Source organism: Calypte anna, chromosome 5A (genome assembly GCF_003957555.1).
Source record: "Calypte anna isolate BGI_N300 chromosome 5A, bCalAnn1_v1.p, whole genome shotgun sequence".
NCBI lineage: Eukaryota > Metazoa > Chordata > Aves > Apodiformes > Trochilidae > Calypte > Calypte anna.
The window spans coordinates 27324649-27345490 of NC_044251.1; the positions used below are offsets into that span (position 1 = coordinate 27324649).

General features: G+C 42.0%; 1 protein-coding gene across 1 annotated transcript in view; it reads left to right on the top strand.

Annotated features, from left to right (window-relative positions):
• Nucleotides 1–5642: 5642 nt before the first annotated feature.
• LOC103527667 (ras and Rab interactor 3) overlaps nt 5643–20842 on the top strand; it is a 145757-nt gene continuing 130557 nt past the window's right edge. The window contains exons 1-2 of the mRNA XM_030452492.1: nt 5643–6287; nt 8666–8776. Of these exons, the coding sequence (XP_030308352.1) occupies nt 6131–6287; nt 8666–8776 (268 nt within the window). The 5' untranslated portion in view covers nt 5643–6130. The remainder of the gene's footprint in view (nt 6288–8665; nt 8777–20842) is intronic.

Below are 20842 nucleotides of genomic sequence, written 5' to 3' on the forward strand. Positions count from 1 at the left end.
AAAGGAAAATTATTTCTCCCACCTTTCCAGAAATAAATGGTAAGAATATTCTTCCCCTTCTCTGATTGACAGTTATGATTCCTCTTAGCTTTAACATGATAAGTTTTCAATAGAATAAATTTTCTTTTTTGAAAATCTGTGGTCACGTGAGGTGCAAAATTCCCAGAACTCTCCAAAATCTGCTCATTAACAGTGTTAAAAAAAGATGCCAGCCAAAGTAGGAGGTGTAAATTTTCTTAATGTTATTCACCATCATTTTATTTTAAAAGCTTTGATAGGCAGTCAAACAGCAATTTCAGTATCAAGATGGATATTAAATTTTAGAGCAAGCATACTCAATATTAGGCAGAGATGATAGTGCCTTAGAAAAAGAGAATAAACAGGACGACCTCTCTGGATTCCTTCAAACACATGTTCTATAAATCTCAATAAAGACAGTTCTCATCTTTTCAATATTGTTGTTTCAAGGACATCAGTTCCCAGGCCATACATCCCTGCACTTGCCTGTATAACACTTGGAGCTTGCAGTTTGTTTTTCAAGTCACTAAGGATGAACATTTGTTCTTTTCTTAATGACTTTGATGGACTAATCTAATGAGCTGCCCTGCTGCATCTCTCTCAGCTCTCCCCAACAGGGCTTCCACTGAACTTCTTTGGCCTCCAGGCTTTCAAGCACTGACATCATCTGAGGCTTTTTGTGTGTGAGAATTCTCCACAGTTTCCTCTTGTGTATTCAAAAGATCACAGCAGTCTGTGGTTTGGGCTAACAACTGATAGCTGTTGAAAATTTTTCTCACTGTAATGAATCAATTTTTGCTTAGTTAATGATCCTTCTCGTTCTGTGGGACTAGCAAAGGGTTTTGGAAACAGATCCCAGTAGGTATGAAAGCTGAAAAAAAGTGCACTTAATTGAGGTGTGTGAAGATCTCTTCTCCGTAGCTGCTTTGAATTTCACCTTATTTCACAGACATACAAAAACTTTCCAGAAAGAAAACAAATTGAGAGCATTTTACAGAACTGAATTTAGTTTCTTTATCTGGGAGAGGAATGAGATTATGGAGGGCAAACTAATGTGTTGCATAGTGATGGAAGAGAGTGCTGCAGTTAACCTGCAGAACTCACAGCAGCCAGAATGGCTCATGGTTAGGGTAATGTCAGCTAACCTCATTCCTCACAGTTATGGGTAAGCACAGATAAATTTCCCCAAGCCTCTGGGAACAGGGCTTAGAGTCAATACTAAGCTCAAACCCATGTGTAGATTTAAGGGGAGATTTGAGGAAGAGGAAGGAATTCTATTTACATTGAGTGGAACAAAAGAAAAATTTACAGTGGGCCTAGGAGATCAAGAGGTGGGGAACCAAGTCATGTGGAGCAAACAGAGTGAAAGAACAGGGGAAATAGAAGCAGGGAGAGGAGAAAGTGACTAAGGGCAGAGAGGAATAGAAAATCACTGACAAAATGTAAAACCAGTGAAATTGGTTGAGACTGGGCTTCAGTGGAGATAGCAAGCCTGAGAAACTGAGACAGACAGAAACGGTATCTGTACAGGGGAGGATATGCTGTGTAACAGAGTCCCTGTAATTTAACCCCCATTTCAGTATTGCTGTCTACATGTGCTTGAGTTCTTCAAATCTGGCAAGCATTTAAGCAGATGCCTGTATCCCTGAGAAATCTAGTGGGTGTTAAACATAGATGCTGTGATGAGTTTGGAGGGCTTAGATGGTACTGATTTAAGGAGACAAATATTGAGTATTTTTTTAACAAAATCCCTTTTTAATGTAGATATTGAATGAAACCTTATGGGCAGAACATATTGAATCCTGCTGATACTCATGATGTCTCTCATTCTGTCCTGCAAGAAGACATTTTGGTGAGCTTAGAGAAATGGAAAGAGACAACGCACCTACATTAAAATGTGCCAACAGCACATGTGGGACATGAGTAGGCAACTGGTCTTATTTTTTGTAGCTTAAAGTAGATCACATTAAGAGCCTAGATCTGGTTGGTAAGTTTTATTCTTATTATATAGCAAGAAGATTATATGCAGCAGCCTGACCTCTTTCCTGGGCTTATGTGAGGCTGTTCATGGCATGTAGGATATAAGGAGCTCTTGCTCATAGCATTCCTGTATACTGTGGGGGAATCCCATTATTGTTAAGTGATTGTTAGGTCCCAAGTAGGGTCTGGGCAAATGTGTGGCTGCTAGCCAAGTGCTGAATGTGGGGTGTAACCACAGATGCTCAGCAGAAGTAGAAAACAGCATTACCCAAGACTATTGGAGAGAAACCAGCTGCAGGAAGACTGCATGATAAAAACACAAAAGAGGAATCAGGTAAGTTAAAGAAAGATGTGTTTCCATATACAGTGTGAGACTGACTTCTTCATAGCGTTAAATTCTAGTTCAGGTTTAAGTTATTTATAGCCTCAGAAGCAAAACAAAGGTCTGAGTTAAACTACAAAAATACCTCTGAATTCAGGAAAGCTTCTGCCCTTGAAATATGCAAAAGTATAATATAATAATAGAGCTGGCAGATGTCCACTAGAAGAATTCTTAGATCTAGTCCAGTAACAGAGAACAACCGGAGTATCACCAGACCATTGAATATATTTAAGTTGTTCTGGTTACAGTGTGAAAGAGCAATATTTTAAGATTTAAAAAATGAATGTGAATTTCCCTAAGGCCACTTTATCCAGAAAGCATTTGCTTCTTTTTTTGCCTCTGAAGAAGGCAAAAATCTTAGAGGAGTGTTAGGACATCACTCCAGTAACAGCCTCTGTGCTTGAATGTGCTCAAACAGACCCTCCAGGTGCGCCTCCTGCCAGCAGTTGGGGTAGAAGTAACCAGAGCTGAATTCCACAGGCCACCACTTTCCTTTGAGACATCATGCACAACCACTTACCTGAGACTTTTTTACAGGAAGCCCCAAAATAAAGTTATATGGAATTCTGTTCTGGAAGTTCAGTATTTAAGAACAATTTTGAGGCTACCCTGTGATCACCAGACTGATTAAAAAATGCTAATCAGAAGTTTGTATGATTAGGAGATTAGTACTGTCTGAACTTTGATCCACCTAATGTGTACACAGAGAGGGAGAGACACACACAATTACACAGTTTTAATTGGTGTAAAGGATGCACAGATTTCTTCACTTTTTTGTTTCTTGGTTCCAGTTCCTCATAGGGATGGCCCCAGGGTTTTTATAGGCACCGTTACCTCTAAAAACCCCAACTTTTTAAGAGCCAGAAAAAGGAAAAAAAACAGTATCATAAAAGACAATATTATACTTTTATTCCTATAACTGACCATAACCTTTGGTTTGATCCATGTGCTGTTCATAGGACCAAACAGAGTTAAGGAAAATCCCTTGCATATGAACTCAGGGCCTCTTAACAATGCTTCAGTTCCCTTCTTTGTGTAAGCAACCTAGAGACACACATGGAATTACAGCCTCATCTCCAGACAAACTTGTCATTGCATGTTTTAATATCAGGAACTCTTCAGAACAGGAGTGCCATAGATTTCAAAATCTCTTTGGAGGAACGAGCTCATAAGAGAATAAACTTGGTAAATATAAAAATCACCAGCAACCTCTATCAGCTGTTGGGAGAAACCCAACCATCTGCCTCTCTGAAGCCATGGCCTTGGTCTGCATTATCAGTGGAGAAGATTATAAACTTATGGTAAGTGGATACTGAAAAACAACAAATCTCTGCAATCCTTTCCAGTGACATCATCTTTTGGTTGCTAGATAAAATCTTCATACAGAGAACTACATTCTTGACATGACCACAGCTGTTATTAATCACCGAACAAGGGAATGGCAGACTGATGTTCACATTGCCACTTTGAGTGGAAGGGGAGGCTTTAGTCCCAGAAAAAAGGTGATAAAATGCCATGTGAAGAACTACCTCTCAGACATTATGACAGCTGAAAGGGTATGCAGAGGCATCTAACTGTGCAGTGGCATCTCTACTGACATGGGCACCCTACACTTCAGTGGACTGTAAAGTTCTCCAGTGAAAAAAAAAAAAACCAGTCCACTATAAATAATGATCCTGGTCTAAAAAGCTTCAGTTGCCTTTATCCAGCATCCCAGCCTCTGTGTCTAATTATCTGGTGAGTTCTTTAAGTCAGGGATAGCTTTCATAATTATGGGTTCAACTGTGAGATTTCCTATGTGGCCCTGGAGAGAAATGAAGGGACATCGCCTGACTTGTAACCTTCCTTACTACCTCTGTTTTTGCAGTAGGCAAGAGCTTTCCGAGTTACTTTTTCTCTCTCAGCAGCTATAAAGGGAATGAAAAAGAGGAGACAGGAGTGTGCTTTAGTGCCATTCTTCTAACATGCAGTTCTTTTCCTGCTTTAACATAGAAAGTTAAAGGCCCATCAGAGCCTACGTGCCACTGGACCTTGAACAGTTAAGGAACATAAATTTCTGTAGCTAGGTGCATGCAAGCAGCAAGGTTAACACAACTACTTCTCTGGTTCTCCAGGTCATGTAATCTCTTCTGTGCTTGAGGCAACTGCACAGCCTTCAATGTGAATCTACAGCAATTTCACACAAGGGGTGTGTATCAGATCACCTAGAGCACTGACCGAGCTGCTACATCTCACTATAGCAGGTATAATCCATAAAAATAAGAAAAAACCCCATGTTTGCATGAAGATGGGAAAACACAGAGGATCAGTGATACTGTGAAGATTTGCTTCTGTCGGCTAGTATATTTGTATTATCATTATGGCAGTATTAGAAACAATGCTAGATATGAAGAATTATATGTTCTGAAATAAAGAGATATTGAGGAAATCACCTGAAAGGTCTTTCATCATAAACCAAATGCTCTATCAAAAAGAAGATCAGATGAGTTAATCCTGTTTTGTATACACGTGCTCCCTGACACACAAAGCATTACTGGATACTTGGAAGGAATAAACAGAACCAATGCCTATTTTGTTGCAGTGGGTTCTCAGAACTGTTCTCATTTTAACAGTAACCACTTAATTAATGCAAATACTAAATTTTAGTTTAAAAAAAGAAGAAAAATCTGCTTTGGGACAGTCTGAAACTTTCACAAAATGGGTCGTTTGCTTTTATGTTCTGAACGCCACACCTTGGTTACAGGGCAAACTACGCACAGCAGGTATCAGAGAAGTGCCATTTACCCCCGTGGAAGTCCACCTGGAAACGCATCTCTTTGAGGAAGATGGAAGAACCCAGACACCACCACCCGGCACCGGCAACTCTCTCTCCCCCTCGGCCCCACTGCCGCGACCCCCGCAGCTGCCGGCCCCTGCCTGCCCCTTTGCCCCTCTCCAAGGGTCGCCCTCGCCCCCCGCGCCTCGGGCAGCGCCAGCCCCACCGCTGCTGTCCCGCACCTCGGCACCACCGCACTTGCCGCTGCCCCGCCCTCGCCCCACCGAACGCGACACCGACAGCGGGCGGTTCCTGCGCATTGAGGGGAAAGGATTAATTTCGCCAGTTAATTCCTCCCCCTCCCCACGAGGCGAGGGGAGGGTACGTGCGCGTTGCCATGGGTGCTGGAGGAGCACCCAGAAAGTTGCGGAGAGGGGCGGGCAGAAAGTGGGCGGGTGCGGCCGGGCGCTCAGGGAGCGATCGCTCGGCGCCGCGCTGAGAGCCCAGGGGGCGGCTTCTGCTGCGGCGGCGGCGGCGCTTGTTGCGCCCACCCGGCGGCGACGGCGGGAGGGAGGAACGGGATAAACTTTAAACTTGGTCGGGGCGGGCAGGGAGCCGCATGGATGCCGTCGTCCCCCGGTGCTGACTCGCAGCCCGCAGCACGCTGTGGGGCGATCGCTGACAGTGGAGCGCGAGGCGCCGCTGCGCCGCTTCCTCCACCGCCGGCCATGGTGTGTGTGGGGCGCGGGGCTCAGCCTGGGCCCTGAGAGCGGCGACTCGCCCACCTACTGTGCCCCCACGCCGCCGTCTTCACCGCACCCCCGCCCGCCTCCACCTGCCTCTGCTTCGCCGCTGCCGACCTGAGGCGCTGGGCATCGGCTTCTCTCCGCGCTGCAGCCCGCCCGACATGCAGCCGCCTGCGGGAAGCCGCAGGGAGTGAGCCCCGTTTTCCGACCGACCTGCTGGCCGCCCCCTCGGCGCCCGCTCTTGCTCCGATGGAGCTGGACGAGACGCCGCTCGCCCGCCCGAAAACCATGATGCTTATGCTGAGGAAAGTTCGCAAGAGGCGGGAGATGCTGCTGCAGCAGCTGGGCTTCATCTGCGCCATCCTCTTCTTCGTCTGGTGCATGTCCAGCCTGCTCTCCAGGCTGGGTGAGTGGCTGTGGCGGCCGGAGCGGCGGACCTTGGGAGGGCGGCCGGAGCGGCCCGGGGGCTGCCGGCCCAGGGAGCCCCGGGGGTTGGCGGGCTCAGCGGTGCTCGGCTGTTCCCGTTTTAAGTTTCTCAGTGGAAATACCCCGGCGGGCGGGCTGGCGGGCGGGCAAGGCGGGGAAGCGGCGCGGGTTCCTCATGAGAAAGCCCCGCGCCTGTCAGGTGCGTGGCCGCAGCCCCGAGGAGAGGCGGTGGCGTCGCTGGCTCCTGGTGGCCAGGGGCTTCGGGTAGGGAATCGAAGGAGGATCACGGAACAGCTGCGTGCTGAGGGCGGCCCTGGAGTAGTTTCTCCCCTGCCGCTGCATCACAGCTGAATTCTCTCCAGCCGCTTGTAGTCCCCTCTGCAACTTCGGGCCACCTCTCATTTTTACCCTTAGGTTGTAAACCTCTATTGTCTGTAACCGCTTCTTATCTCCATCTTCTCCCCCCACTCCCATATGACAGTGTGGATTTTGGGCAAGGAGCAGTGCTAAGCTCGTGTTTTATAGAGAGAGTCAGTTGCAACCTTTGTGCAGGCACCGTGTTGGTAAACTGATGCAGTTAAAATTAACAACATAATTCCCATTCGATTTTTTTTTCCCCCGCCTGCTGGCACAGTTTGGGCTGAAAGTGTGCAGCTTTAGGCCCTCCTAAGATACGAAGTCTGAGGTTGCTGGGACAGCACATGGATCACTTAGGTGGAACTGCCAACAGTCCTTGAGGATTTAAGAACAAGATCAGTCTGAGCCCAGACCCTGCATCCACGTTTTATAGAAGAAAGTCAGATTTTGGCAGAATTAAGATAGGTCATCTGTTTAACTAAAGCTGAAGTTGAACTTGACTTTAGGGGAAGAAAATCTGGTGGAACTTGTACTTTCTAATGCTTTTGTGCCTGGGTTGTTTGAGATGCATCCAGGATGCCAGCAAGCCATCCATATAAGAATTCAGTGTCTCAGACCATATTGGCATATTGCTTATCTGAGAACTTTCAACTTTTTTAAAAAATTGTGGGTTTAGGGTATATTGTTGCTTTCTGTATTTAGAACTGTTTGTCATGCCTAGTTTTTGTGTTGTTGTTTTTTGATTGTTTGTTTGCTTTTCCTTGCACCAGCCAGTTATTTTCATATTCTTACTGGTCTGGGAAAGCAATTAATTGGAGTATGATTATGTTCACATAGTCTGAGGGGTTTTTTTTTTTGGTTGTGTTTTTTATGTATTTATTTATTTATTTGCAGATAGCAGTTTTTGAGACCTTTTTTAGGTTTGCATGAAAAATGTCATGAGTAATGAAAGTTTTTAATCTCCTGGGTTATCAACTAAGTCCCTCATAACCTAATTTTTGATGGTATGCTGTATCAGGTAGCTTTTTTTCAGCTGGCTAATTTACAGTATATTGTATCCATAAAGGCTGACCATCTGTTCTCTGTTTCTTATAATTGTGGCGTCATATTATTTTAGCAAATACTCTGGCCAAACAAACTTCCAAGCTGGAGTTTTTTTGCAAGAGTCACTGTAGCAAAGAACAAGCATTACATGATGACTTGATAGGAAGTGTTAGATCATCTGTGGAAGAGTTTGTATGATAATATGTTTGTATTTGAAATAGATAAGGTTGAGGTGGAAGTGATTTAATTTAAATTAATCTAGTGATTTAATTAATGTAGTCTTTTTATTATTATAGTTGTACTCTGCAATGCTACAAGTGCTCTATACTCTACTCAGCAAGTTCCATTGAGAATGCTTCTGGAATATGAGTTTAGGTGAAAGCTCCATTGACTTCTAAAGAAGTTTGTTTTGCTTAAAAATCATGGGCATTCACCATGTAGTTATTTTCCATTTTTCTTGACAAGCTATGCAGGGACTGATACTGCCAACTACACCCAACACGGAAAAGATGATCCCCTATACTCAGGATAAACCAGTGTCTATATGCATTTTTTTTTTTAATACATCAGTAATGTAATATGTGCAAGTAAAGATGACTAAAGGGAAGTGTGATTCTTGCTCATGTCAGTGTAGCTGGGCTTGTTTCATCTACAGGATCTGCTAAGTGTTGAGTTTCACAGGTGCAGGCTTTTTGCTTGGGGCAGCATTTGCTTACCACAGAATATTTTCCCATTGTGGGTCACAGCCAGGTATTCTGATAGCCAAAACATGCTAACAGCTCTGATACTACACATCTGTAGCTATTTTCACCCTTCGTAGCTAGGAGCACCTGGCATACCTGTGTTAGCCTGTGCCCCATTCACACCTTAGTTTTGTAGTGGAGGCACATAGTCCAGCTAAGATGATGAAGGAAAAAATTAGAGAGAGTGAGCATAACCTCTTTCTGTTTTCTGTAGGCCGAGAATCAGCTGTTGCAGACAGACATTCTTTGGCAGAAATATGGAGGAACAGAAGGTTGATGGCATCACCTAATGGGACACATGAGGAAAAGAACTGTACAGAGCCAGGTAAGATGGGAAAACTTGGAGATGTAATCTCGAGATGCCTTGCACAGTACTGTCATGACCAAACTGCAGTGATATGTTAGGGTAGACATGAGTGTCAAAAAAGAAAAAAAAGGGAAAAAAGAGGACTGTTCCATGTAGAAATATGGTTAATTTCTATATAATAAAGTAAAATATACTATATTATGCTGCACCTTTATCAATATGAAAAAAGTCTAAGAATGATTTGGGGTCATTATTAGATTTGTTCTGACAATTTTCTTTCTTTTAGTGATTATACCTATCTAGCTGATGTTGCATGTGTTGCACTGGTAACGAGAGGTGTGCTCTTGAAATTATGGGTAGCTAAACAATCAGTGTTTGGCATACCATCTGCCTGCAGTAATTTTTGTTCATTACCATTATGTATTTAATAATGTTTTGCTAAACTGTGTACTCAGAGTAGGAAATTATACTGTGTGGAGGGGAATGATGAGGTAAGTAATATGGAAACTGTAGAATCCATCTTACTTTGGGATATCTATCCTGGCCAGGTGATAATAATTCACTGACAGCAGGAATAGATGAGACATTTTAATATTAGTGTTCATCCACAGTGCTTTCTTCTTCCCATCTGTCTTTCTAGTATGTATTTCCTTTCTCTTTGCCTCTGTGTGGTTTACAGTGTGTGGGAGACAGGACATTTTGCCAATGGCACTAGACAAATTCATCTAAAGTTTAGATTTTATTTATTTATTTATTTTTAATATGACACTCATCAGCCAGGACTCATGGTAGAGACTTTGCCTTCTTGCAGACAGTGACAGCATGAGTTCAGAGATACTGTCAGCTTCAGGCACTGGAAGAGCTTTTAGTGTTATTCCCCCCACCTCAGTTACAGGTTTATTGTAAAGCTGAGGCACCTGTTGTGTAGATTGAGGGTCACTACTGTGTTTATGGGCTTCTGAGAGAGGAGTGGAAGAACATTGTGCAAAGTTGGGTCCAAAAGCTTTAACTGGATCATTCTGATGTCCGAGAGCGTCTCTGTGCTTCTATTAATGACTTTGTGGGTTAGTTTGCTGCTCTCTGTAACACGAGAAAGAGGAAGCAAATGGCTTTTTGGAAACATGTGATTATTCTTGATTAATTGTAAAAAACATACTGTTCTTTTCCACTCCTTTTTCTTTTCTCTCCACATACATGGATACATGAACGTGATCATGTCTGAACACATAATTAGCAACACACTTGGAGCCAAGCCAACAAAGGCTACAAAACTGCAGATGCTAGGTGAGAGAGACGCCCACCAGAGTTCTTTGTGGAGTTTCATTTAGTATGAATGTGAACTTTTTTACAATGATAGGATAAAACTGTCAATCAAAAAAATATGCTAATGTGTAAATTGAAATACTAGGAGCAGTGCTGACTTCTCCAGATTTTTAGAACAAATAGGTCAGCTCCCTCCATTCCTCTGAAGTTGAAGGTTAGTTTGAGAACAACTGGAATAAATAAATAAAGTTGGGTCATTTTGATGTGCTTTCTGAAATTCAGGTCATTGAGATTCACTTTGCTCTGTAACCACAAGAGCTGGACATGAGAAGCCCAAATGTGCCTCAGGATGCTGATGTTTTAAGAAAAGTATCATGAGACTTCCATTAAATTAATAATTTCTAGTCACAGTGCTGCAATTAGCCTTTTCTTGAAGATATTTTGTCTATTAGAACACAGATTTACACATCGTATGTCATAGGATTGCAATTGTACCTTTTTTTTTGGTAACTTCCTGTTATTTTGTAGTTATGTGCAGCTTATCTCTGTGTATCTTGTGCAGCTGAAGGAGGAGTTTAGATGCTGTGAGAGTGGTTAGATGTAAGATAGATGCAAATAAAAGGAGCATCTGAAAATATCTGTAATTCATCTTTGTTGGACAGGATTGGGTCTGTAAGAACCCATGTAACAACTTCGTAGATTTGTTTTGGTTAGTGAGGAGGGCAGGCTGCCCGTCCTTTTATTTTTTTTTTTTCTCTTCAGTCTTGTCTGTCAGCCAGAGACTGAGATTTTCCCTGTAGGGAGAAGAAGGTACAGTGACCTAAAACCTATCGAAAAGGAGCAAATACCAGAGCTCATCTCCATGAAAATGTAGTTTGTGTAACCCCATGACTACACCTGGGGAAAGGAGTTCCAGGAAAGGTCAAGAGACTTGATCAAGGTTGCAAAGCAAACTGGTGAGAGAGTATAGATTTTTCAGTTGGAATATTCAAGCTTTCAGTCAAATGCTTATCCCAATGTAACTGGACTTTATTTCTGGTCTTTTTTTTCTTTTTTTTTTTTTTAAATTTTTAAAATTTTGAGAACAAATAGTTAATATATATACATGTAGTTAGTATGTATATATGTTGTATGAAAACAGTGCTCTGCGTAGGCTTCTTTATGTTAAGTACCTACTCTTGACTATGTCATTTCTGTATCTGCCTGAAGTGCTAGGGGCCCTACAAGTGCATGGGTGTGTATATAGTATATGACAGTTTTATTATGTTGTGTGGATGCTTCTCTGTGTGTGTTTAGGATGCTAGAACTTCATAATACCTTGGGAAATGCCAGTTCTTGCTGAGAGACTGTTAATCCTATGTGTCACTGCAGTGCTTTTGCTGTGCTCCCTCTTTATTAGCTTCCCACACAAGTCTGCAGTTTTACTTCCCTTTTCCTAAAGGCTTTCAACAAAGTTAATTTATTTACCACTTCACTCCCTTTTCTTACTTCCATGCAAATTAAAAAAAAAATCCCCAGTTATAAAAAGTTTCTGCCACAGAAGTTTCTAAGACCGTGAGATCCTTGCAGTTCATGATAGTGGTAGGAAAGGCCCTTGGTAATATATCTTGGGAGAAAAACTCCATAAGCTTCTAGAAGTAAAGTTAGAGGCTTGTGGAAGCTCCCATCTACTAGAAGCTCATGTAACCTATGCTGTCTGGGATTGCCTCATTTACTGAAGTAGATAATTTTGTATTGTGTTCTTCTGGAAACATTATTAATGCTTCTGGAGCATTAATATATATAAGAACAGAAAATAGCTCGAAGCCTTAGCAATCTGCTTTAAGAAGGAACCCTGGAGCTCTGACAAAGGAAAATACATATGTGTATGTGAATATATGTATAACTAGAGGAAAAAGGCTTTTCTAATGTTTGGAGGTTAGAGAGACTGATACTCATTAATACTTTAAGAGGGGCTATGCGTTTTTTTCTGTTACTAACTATTCTGTAGTCATAAGGAATTTTAGATAGTATCTATCTCCTAACAGCAGCAAAGCCACCAAGGTCAGCTGGAAGAAGGATCACAGAATCCCCACAGTTGGAAAAGAGCTCTAAGGTCACTGCATCCAACTGTCAACATCACCCCAGAATAAAATATATGTATCAATGTCTGTATCACCCACTAGAGCATGTCCCAAAGTGCCTCATTTACACAGTTTCTAGATACTTCCAGGGATGGTGACTCCACCACCTCCCTCAGCAGCCTATTTCAATGCCTAACTACTTTCTCAGAAAAGAAATTCTTCCTCAGATCTAGTCTAAACCTCCCGTGGTGCAACTTCAGGTCATTTGCTCTAGTCCTATCATAATTTACTTGAGAGAAGAGGCCAACATTCACCTCCCTACAACCTCCTTTCAGGTAGTTGTGGAGAGTAGTAAGGTCTCCTCCCATCCTCCTCTTCTCCAAACTAAGCATTCCCAATTCCCTCAGCTTTTCTCACAGAGCTTGTTCTCCAGACCCTTCACCAGCTTGTTGCTCTTCTCTGAACTTGCTCCAGCACCTCAATGTCTTTCTTGTAGCAAAGGGCTCAGAACTGAACAAGGTGTGGTCTCACCAGTGCCAAATACAGGGGTATGATCACTTCCCTTCTCCTGCTGGCCATGCTATTCCCGTTAGAAGCCAGATGCTGTTGGCCTTCTTGGCCACCTGGGCACACTGCTGGCCCATGTTCAGCTGGGTACCAACTCATGTTCTTTTTTACTTGGCAGCTTTCCAGCCACTCCTCCCAGGTCTGTAATGCTGGATGGGGTAGCTGTGACCAAAGTGCAGGACCCAGCACTTGGTCTTGGTAAACTTCATTATTGACCTTGGCCCACAGGTCCAGCCTGCCCAGATCCTGCTTGTAGAGCCTTCCAACCCACAAGCAGGTCAATACTTCCACACAACTTGGTGTTGTTTACAAACTTACTAAGGAAACCCTCAATCCCCTCCTCATGAATGAATGAATGAATGAAAATATTAACAAATAATAATTAATTAAAAGATCATTAATGAAGATATTGAACAGGACCAAGCCCAACACTGAGCCCTGGGGAACACCACTGGTGACCGCTCACCAGCTGGATTTAAATCCTTTGACTGCAACTCTCTGGGATCTGCCATGTAGCCAGTATCTAATAAAACAAAGAGAATACATGTCTGTGCCTTGGGCCCCCAGCTTCTTGAGGAGAATGCTGTGGGAGACAGTGTCAAAGGCTTTACTCAAGTCCAGGTAGACAACATCCACAGCTTTCCCTGTAATGGAAGGAGATGGAGCATTTGTGAGCACCAAGCCAACTTCAGTTCCAGTCTGGTCTAAGACCAAATCCTCTCCAAAGCTTATGTGTTGTGTACCATTTTTCCATTAAAGAAAGCCATTTCCTTGTTTGAAACTTCCTCCTTGTTGGATGCTCCTCTGTCATGAAAAGATACAAGGCTTTGTATTGTCCTGGAGTCCGGGTGAAGACCTTTTGGATTGTGTGTAGAAGGCTCTGGACTTCAAACATTTTATGAGAGCCTGGGGTTTTTCACTTATGAATCCACTTATTTCATCTTGAGCAACTCTCTGGATGACTTCTATGGGTATTTGTCTTTGAGGGAAACCAATCTGCCTCTTCTCTATGGCTCTGAACATTTTTCCTGGGTATATTTCTGTGGAAGGAAGAGTTGGTCTGACCCTCACTTAAAGCATAGTGATAAGAAAGGGAGAGTAGTTGTCTCCAGTATCTCAGCAGACCTCATTAGTTTGCAGCCTTTTTTTTTTTTTTTTTTTTGCTTTATCCAAGCTCTTGCTTCCATCTGCCATCAGCTTGCTATCTCGCAGTGCCATCTGCACAGCAAGTCTGATTTATAGCTCCTCTGCTTCCATGGCTTGCCTCTTGTTTCAGAATGTTCCCATGACTCCATGTCCTCTTGAATTCTGAGTAACATTTCCAGAGCAATTACAAGCTGGGGTGACTGGATGGTCTGCTCTTCCTAACCATGTGGCTCCCCACTGGGTTTTTAGAGCAATTGGTCTGGACTCCCTTTAATTTGTGGTTATTTCCACGTAATCCCTGCATACATTACAGACAAAATGTAAACTACTTGCTGTGTCTTGGAAACTTATTGGAGCAGATTTCCATTAGTCGTCTGACACTAGTCAGTGAGCTGCCTTGAAATGGAAAGAGTTGGTGGGCTGTCAAGTCCAGTGGCATGTCAGCTGTGGACAGTTCATGAGCTACATTGATTTTAAGTAGCTGGGGACTTGGTTCATGTGAGCTCCCATTGTTACCAGTGGGTAACAATGAATTGTGGGCTGGGGAAAGGCAAGGGTTAGCATTTGAGCCTTGCTGCCTTTTTACTTTAGAATTAACAGGCATATTGTAACCATGCTTTCTGTTCTTGCAGTGAGAAAGAACCAGCCCTACAGAGTGAAATAAAGTTTGCTGCCCAACAGCGTGTGTATAACTGAGTACTGAGTCAGAATCAAAAGTCATTAAATCTGTGTCTGTTTTATGCTGTTAGTCATTACCTTGGGAACTTGTATAGGATCTAATGCACTGTAGAGAAACTACAGACATCTTAGACTTTTCTATCAGCATACCATAGAGAGTACATAAGCCTGTTACTTTTTCTACAAAAATCAATGATGGTATTCTCATTGACTAGAGAAGACGGGACTGACTCTTCAGAGTAACTTTCTGAAGGGATTGAAAAAACTACTTCTTTGTATTTGTATTTTATACTTCTCTGAATATTTGCAGTAAAGACACAACAGGAAGCATTGATTTGCATCTGTTTTATGTGACAAACAGGGTGCTTAGTTGAATTGTATCATTTTCATAGTACTGGATTGATGTATCTTTCTTTTTTCTTAATCCTTATAGATGCCTTAATGTATAAGGTCATAAACTTCATGTAGTAAACACTGATCTAAACATACTTTTGTGCTGGTGGAATATATCCTTTTGTACTCGTGTAAATTATCTGTAAACAACCTAATAATTCTTTGAAACAGTGATTTCCCCGGATCAGATTTCCACTTTGCAGCAGGAATAAATGCCTTAGACTCCTGTTTTTGCTGAGGTGGTGGTAGTAATTTCACTGTAACCCTTTCTTTCATGAGCAATCTAAATTGGTAAACTCAGCATGACCTGCAGGTTCTATTACTCTGCATTTGTATGATACGTAGCACGTAAAGATTGTGATCTCATTGAAGAGATTATGTTATGTGCAAATATTCCCCAGTAGCCTTTAGATTTGCTTTCTGCTTTGATGCATAGAAAATGGTCAACTTTTCCAGTATGCTGGATTTATTGATAGTACGTACATTTTATTTAAAATGTTTCTTTACTGCAATGTCTCATGTCCTCAAAGACCACAGAATTTACCATTCTTAAATATCCTATTCTTGTGTTGGTCTAAAAAGAAGTGAAAATAAGGAAAAGATTAAGAAAAAATGTCTCAGTTGCTTTATGCACATGTAAGAGGTGCAGTGTCCAGTGGCTCTGTGTGTGTATATATGCACAGATGCATATCTTTATGTATTGGAAAGACTTCCTAAACAGCTTGTGTATAGCTTTTTTTTGTAACCACTTACCATAAGCTTGTGGGGTTTTATTTGTTTTGAGTTGGTTTTGGGTTGTTTCTCCAGCCCAAAGACATCTCTGGGCTCACTTTTACCTCTTTAGATGCTGAGTGGTAAACTTTATTGATTTTGATCTCACTTGGATGGTTTTTATTTCCAGGGCTGGATAGATGGGTGGTGATTTAAAATCACTTTAAGTGGACTAGTTGAAGGCAAGTGACAAATGTTTAGTGGCAAGTGTTCTCTATGTGGCTTCTAAGGTCTCCTACTCAGAATTCACACTTAGATCTAGGTTGACTGTGTGATGCTCCCTGCCTGGCTTATTGATGTAGGTAATAAGAGGGTTGGCAGGTAGGTGTTGTTGAAGTTAATTGGGAAAAGTGTTTTGTTTATTCTTTTGCAAGCAGGTTTAGGAAATGAGCTTTGTCTGAAGCTAGAATTTAAACAATAACTGACCTCTCTGAGCTTTTTTTAAAAAACTCTCTGAGTTTTTTAGCAGTGTATTAATGCTGGCATCCAAAATAGAAGAAATGAGAGAAACATCTCTGTACTTTGGCTCAGCCTGCCAGCAGCATTCCCTAGAGTGCTGAGAACAGAAAATGAACTCCAGGGTAATTTATCCATTTCCCCAGGTCTAGGTGCCCAGTTTGCAGGAAGTAGTTTAACACACAGTAAATAAGTGTCAGACTAAAATGCCATTTAGAATTTAGTAAACAATAGCAAATGAAACAAACAAAAAACCCATTAATATATTACTGTATATTTTTAAATTTAATAAAATGTTAATTGTTTTAACCCTTATTTCATGTGACTTAAATTTATTAACAGATGACTTTGGACCAATTGAAGGTACTCCTTGATAAGGATTTTTGCAAGCTAATTCTTTGCTCTGAAACCAAGAAGCAGCCTTGAAACAAAAATCTGAATTTCTGAAATGTAGCAAACCTCAGAAACAAATTTAACAGCTGTGGACACAGGCTGTTACTTTCTTTGAATGGAAGAAAAACCCCCTAAAGAACGGTTGAATGCTCTGGAGTGCTAGACTAAGATCTAAAGTTCACTGTGTTAGCCCAGCTTTAATATTTAGATCTCAGATTGCCTATAATCACCTGAGCATGTCTCAAATTCTGATGTAGTAATAGTAGAACATCTCTTTTTTTGTGACTGCAGACATCTCAGGCAGACAGCAGCTGTGTAAATTAGTGACCTGAGGTCAAAAAGGAAATGTGTGGGAGAAAAAAGAATCAAATCCAGACACCTCAGTTCTGATCTAGGGTCTTGCTAAGATGATGTTTGAACAGAAGTTTGAGCTAATATGATCCAAGGTTTCATCTGACCTTTGTTTTCCTGTGATCTGGTATGAAAGCCAAGTAAATTACATTTCACTCGACATATTTGAAATCCTGAATTGGGGATTTCAGAATCAAAATTAATGGAACTTGGCCATGCTGATCTCCATGGTATTGCTATTTCTCTCTTAATGTGGGATAATGTGTATATATTTAGGTCTGTTCTTCACTCGTACTACCATACTGATAGACCTTTTTGAGTGGAAACCTGCTCCATTTTCCACTCAGAAAATTGTGCTGTTGATATAAAAGCCATGTTTAAACCTACCCATCCTTGTCTGGGGCAGTTTCATTTTCACTTCTTGCTTTTTACCATATTGACTGCAGCTGAGACAGAAAATGCTGCTGTCTTGCTGTTACCATGCCTCACTTTACTGTTGTGAGCTGAAAAGGCATTGTAAATCAGTCTGTGAGCATTAATCTATACACTTGGGGTTGACCTAGGACAGAGTCCTCATGAGGTACTGGACTATTCATTCATTACTTCATCTCTGTTCTCAGTGTTTCACCAGTCTGTAACTTAGACCAGAAACGTGCAGGATTCAAGCAAAATGGGACAGACCCAGAACTGGGCTGCAGGTAATCCAGCTAGTGGCCTGTCACCAGTGGTGTTCCTCAGTAGTGTGCCCAGTTCTCTTCAATATCTTTATCCATGGTCAGGTTTAGGGGACTGAGTGCACCCTCAGTAAGTTTGCAGATGACACCAAGATGGGTGTGGGTGTTGATCTGCTTGAAGTTAGGAACGCTCTGCAGAGGATCTGGACAGGCTGGATCAATGGGCTGAGGGCAGCTGTGTGAGATTCAGCAAAGCCAAGTGTTGGGTCCTCCACTTTGGTCACAGCAACCCCATACAATGTGACAAGCTTGGGAAAAAGTGGCCAGAAACCTGCTTGGAAGAAGAGGACCTGGGAGTGTTGATTGACAGCCAGCTGAATATGAGCCAGCATGTGCCCAGGTGGCCAAGAGTGCCAACAGCATCCTGGCTTGTATCAGGAATAAAGTGGCCAGCAGGACTAGGGCACTGTGCTTGGCACTGGTGAGACCACATGTCAAATACTGTGTTCAGTCTGGGGCCCCTTGCTACAAGAAGGACATTGAGCTCCTGGGGCATGTCCAGAGAAAACAAGAAAGCTGGTGAAGGGTCTGGAGAACAAGTGCTGTAAGGAGTGTCTGAGGGAATTGGGGTTGCTTCGCCTGGAACAAAGGAGGCTGAGGGAAGATGGTATTGCTCTCCATAGGTACCTGAAAGGAGGTTGCAGTAAGGTGGGGGCATCTCTCTTCTCCCTAGTAAGTAGCAACAGGACAAGAAGAATGGACTCAAGTTGTACCAGTGGAGGTTTAGGTTAGACATTAAAAGAAAATTCTTCATGGAAAGGGTAGTTAAACACTGGAATAAGCTGCGAAGGGAGGTGGTTGAATCGCCATCCCTGGAGCTGCTTATAAGACACATAGATGTGGTGCTTGAGAACATGGTTTAAACACTGGACTTTGTAGGGTTAGGTTATGGTTGGACTCAATGATCTTGAAGGTGTTTTCCAACCAGAACAATTCTCTGAAGTGGTTTGTGAAAAGCAATTGGAGTTAGAAATTAGTCAACAGAAGCTTCAAGAGGCATAGAGAAGCTTGGGGTTTGGGACTCAGTGGTAGAAAGACTGAGATTATGAAGTAATGAACACTGGAGTTGGAGGGTAGGTGAAATGGACACAAAGACATGAGTGAAGGGAGGCTGAATTTGGATAGTGAACCATGGGAGAATGTTGGGAATAGCAGGGAAAGGAGGCAGGCCTGGGAAACAGTAAACAGAGAATGTGGTGAAAGAAGTATGAAAAATTGAAATGCAGCGAGAGGTTTGGTTTTAGGCGGGCAAGGAATCTAGAATGCAAGGCAAAGGGAAGCTGTAAAAAGGGCTGAAATTACAGAAGGGCTACCTCTTAGCCTTGTGTTTGGCATATAAAACCAGAAGCATTCTCAATTTAGATCAATTATAAAAATGTATTTTCTGTTTGGTTTAGTATGGCTAGGGTATGAACTAAGAACACTTTCAGAGCTTGTACTAATGATACCATGTAAATGTAAAGAAATCAGAAAGCTTCACCAGACCCTCCCGAGCCTCAGCCTTGTACCTCTGAACCTCAGTGCTTTTGCTCTGAGGGTTAAAATAATGGATTTAAAAGTACTATTTCATTTCAGTGCTATTTCATTTCAGTAAATTACTTTAAAACTTTGTTCTGCTAATACTTCTGATAAGACCACTCATAACTGAAATATTTTTTTCAGAAATTAAAAAAATCTATTGTCCATATCTGTTACTGCATTCATTAATGACAATGACTTTTTACAGAATAAGTGTGGTTAGTTGTTGACCTAACAGGCTGAAAATATTCCATGAACTTGCTGACAGTCAAACTGGCATCGCTCCTGTTCTATGGGAAGGCAAGACCTCCAGGCAATAAAGAGTGATGCTTTCCTTTATTTTTTAAAGTTGACAGACACTGAAGACATTATAGTAAAAAATGTAGTAGGCTTAGAAACTAAGTCAGTTCATTCCTGCTGGGACTCTGCTGAGGAGCTGAGGTACAGCAGAGCAGACACTTCAGGTAGAATGTAGGCTATATGTATATGTGCTCATTCAATTTTTTCTTTTCTTTCAACATCAAATTAGCTGTTTAATGTTAATCACAGGCACTGCATTAACAGTCTCAGGAGAGTAACATTCTCAACCATAGCAGAAAACAGTGGCCAATGTGCCTTCCTGCTAGCAAGCAGATAATTTGGGCTCTGCCTGTTCAATTTCCCTACTTACTTGCTTGTTGGACTATTCTCAGAGATCGCCAAAACCTGATGAATTCTTTTTCCCCTGCAAATGATGCACTCACTTGCTCAGTGGGTGAAGAATAATATGACTAGGTCTGTTGCACAGAGGTGTTTTTAAAACCTTAGAATAGGAAGATGAAAATATTCTGATTACTTGCATAGCTGGGACAAGGATATTCCCAGAACTGCTTCAGTATGCTGAATATTTTTGACTTATAGTGATACCTGAAGGCTGTGAAGTATCTAGCTTGCCTCAAGGAAGTGAAATGGTTATCATTTGTCAGCCAGTTGGTCCAGGTGGCTAAATGCTACATTACAGAGCAATTACCATTTATCCTTCTCTTCTGTTTAGAGGGAGAAGGACAGAAGGAGGACCCTTGGAAGGCATAGATCTTTGCAAATGCTCCCACAGTAGAGTGAGAAAATGCCTGGCTGGTCCATCCATAGGCCAGCTGCTATTCATTGAGAATGGAGATGAAAAATTGTGACTTGAGAAGTTATAGGTCTCTGCTGTGGTGATGGTTCTGCCACTAGGGAATGTTTTTTTGTGACCACTGTGTGAGAAGTACTGTATAAAATATCTTCAGTCCCTTGCCTTACCAGGGATAAAATGAGCATTTGTTGTTGTTTACTGGCTGAAAAGGGAAAAAAGAATACAGCAGTATTTTCTTGTATATAAACAAACCAGTGATGGTTGTGACCAATGCAAATATTTTTTTGTATATTTGGGGTCTTTATTTGATCGGAGGACAGGGGGGTGAGGGAAGACCTGTTCTTGACTGTAACTGACATTTGAAAGCAGAACAATTACTTCAGATTTGAAGTTAATCAGCTGCAATTTTTAATTCTGTATGGGTTTACTACAGTTATTTGGTCATCCAGGACTGATTAATAACAGCATGTGATGGGAGAGTTCTTACTGGTAAAGATTACCTGAGGTCATCTCCAGAACTGCTCTAATCTGTGGATATTCAGGGCAACTAAGTTCAGTAAGTACTGCTTAGGTAATTAATGAGTGGAGCTGGCCTGCTTTCTCTGCAAGACAACAAACTGGTAAAGGGAAATCAGTC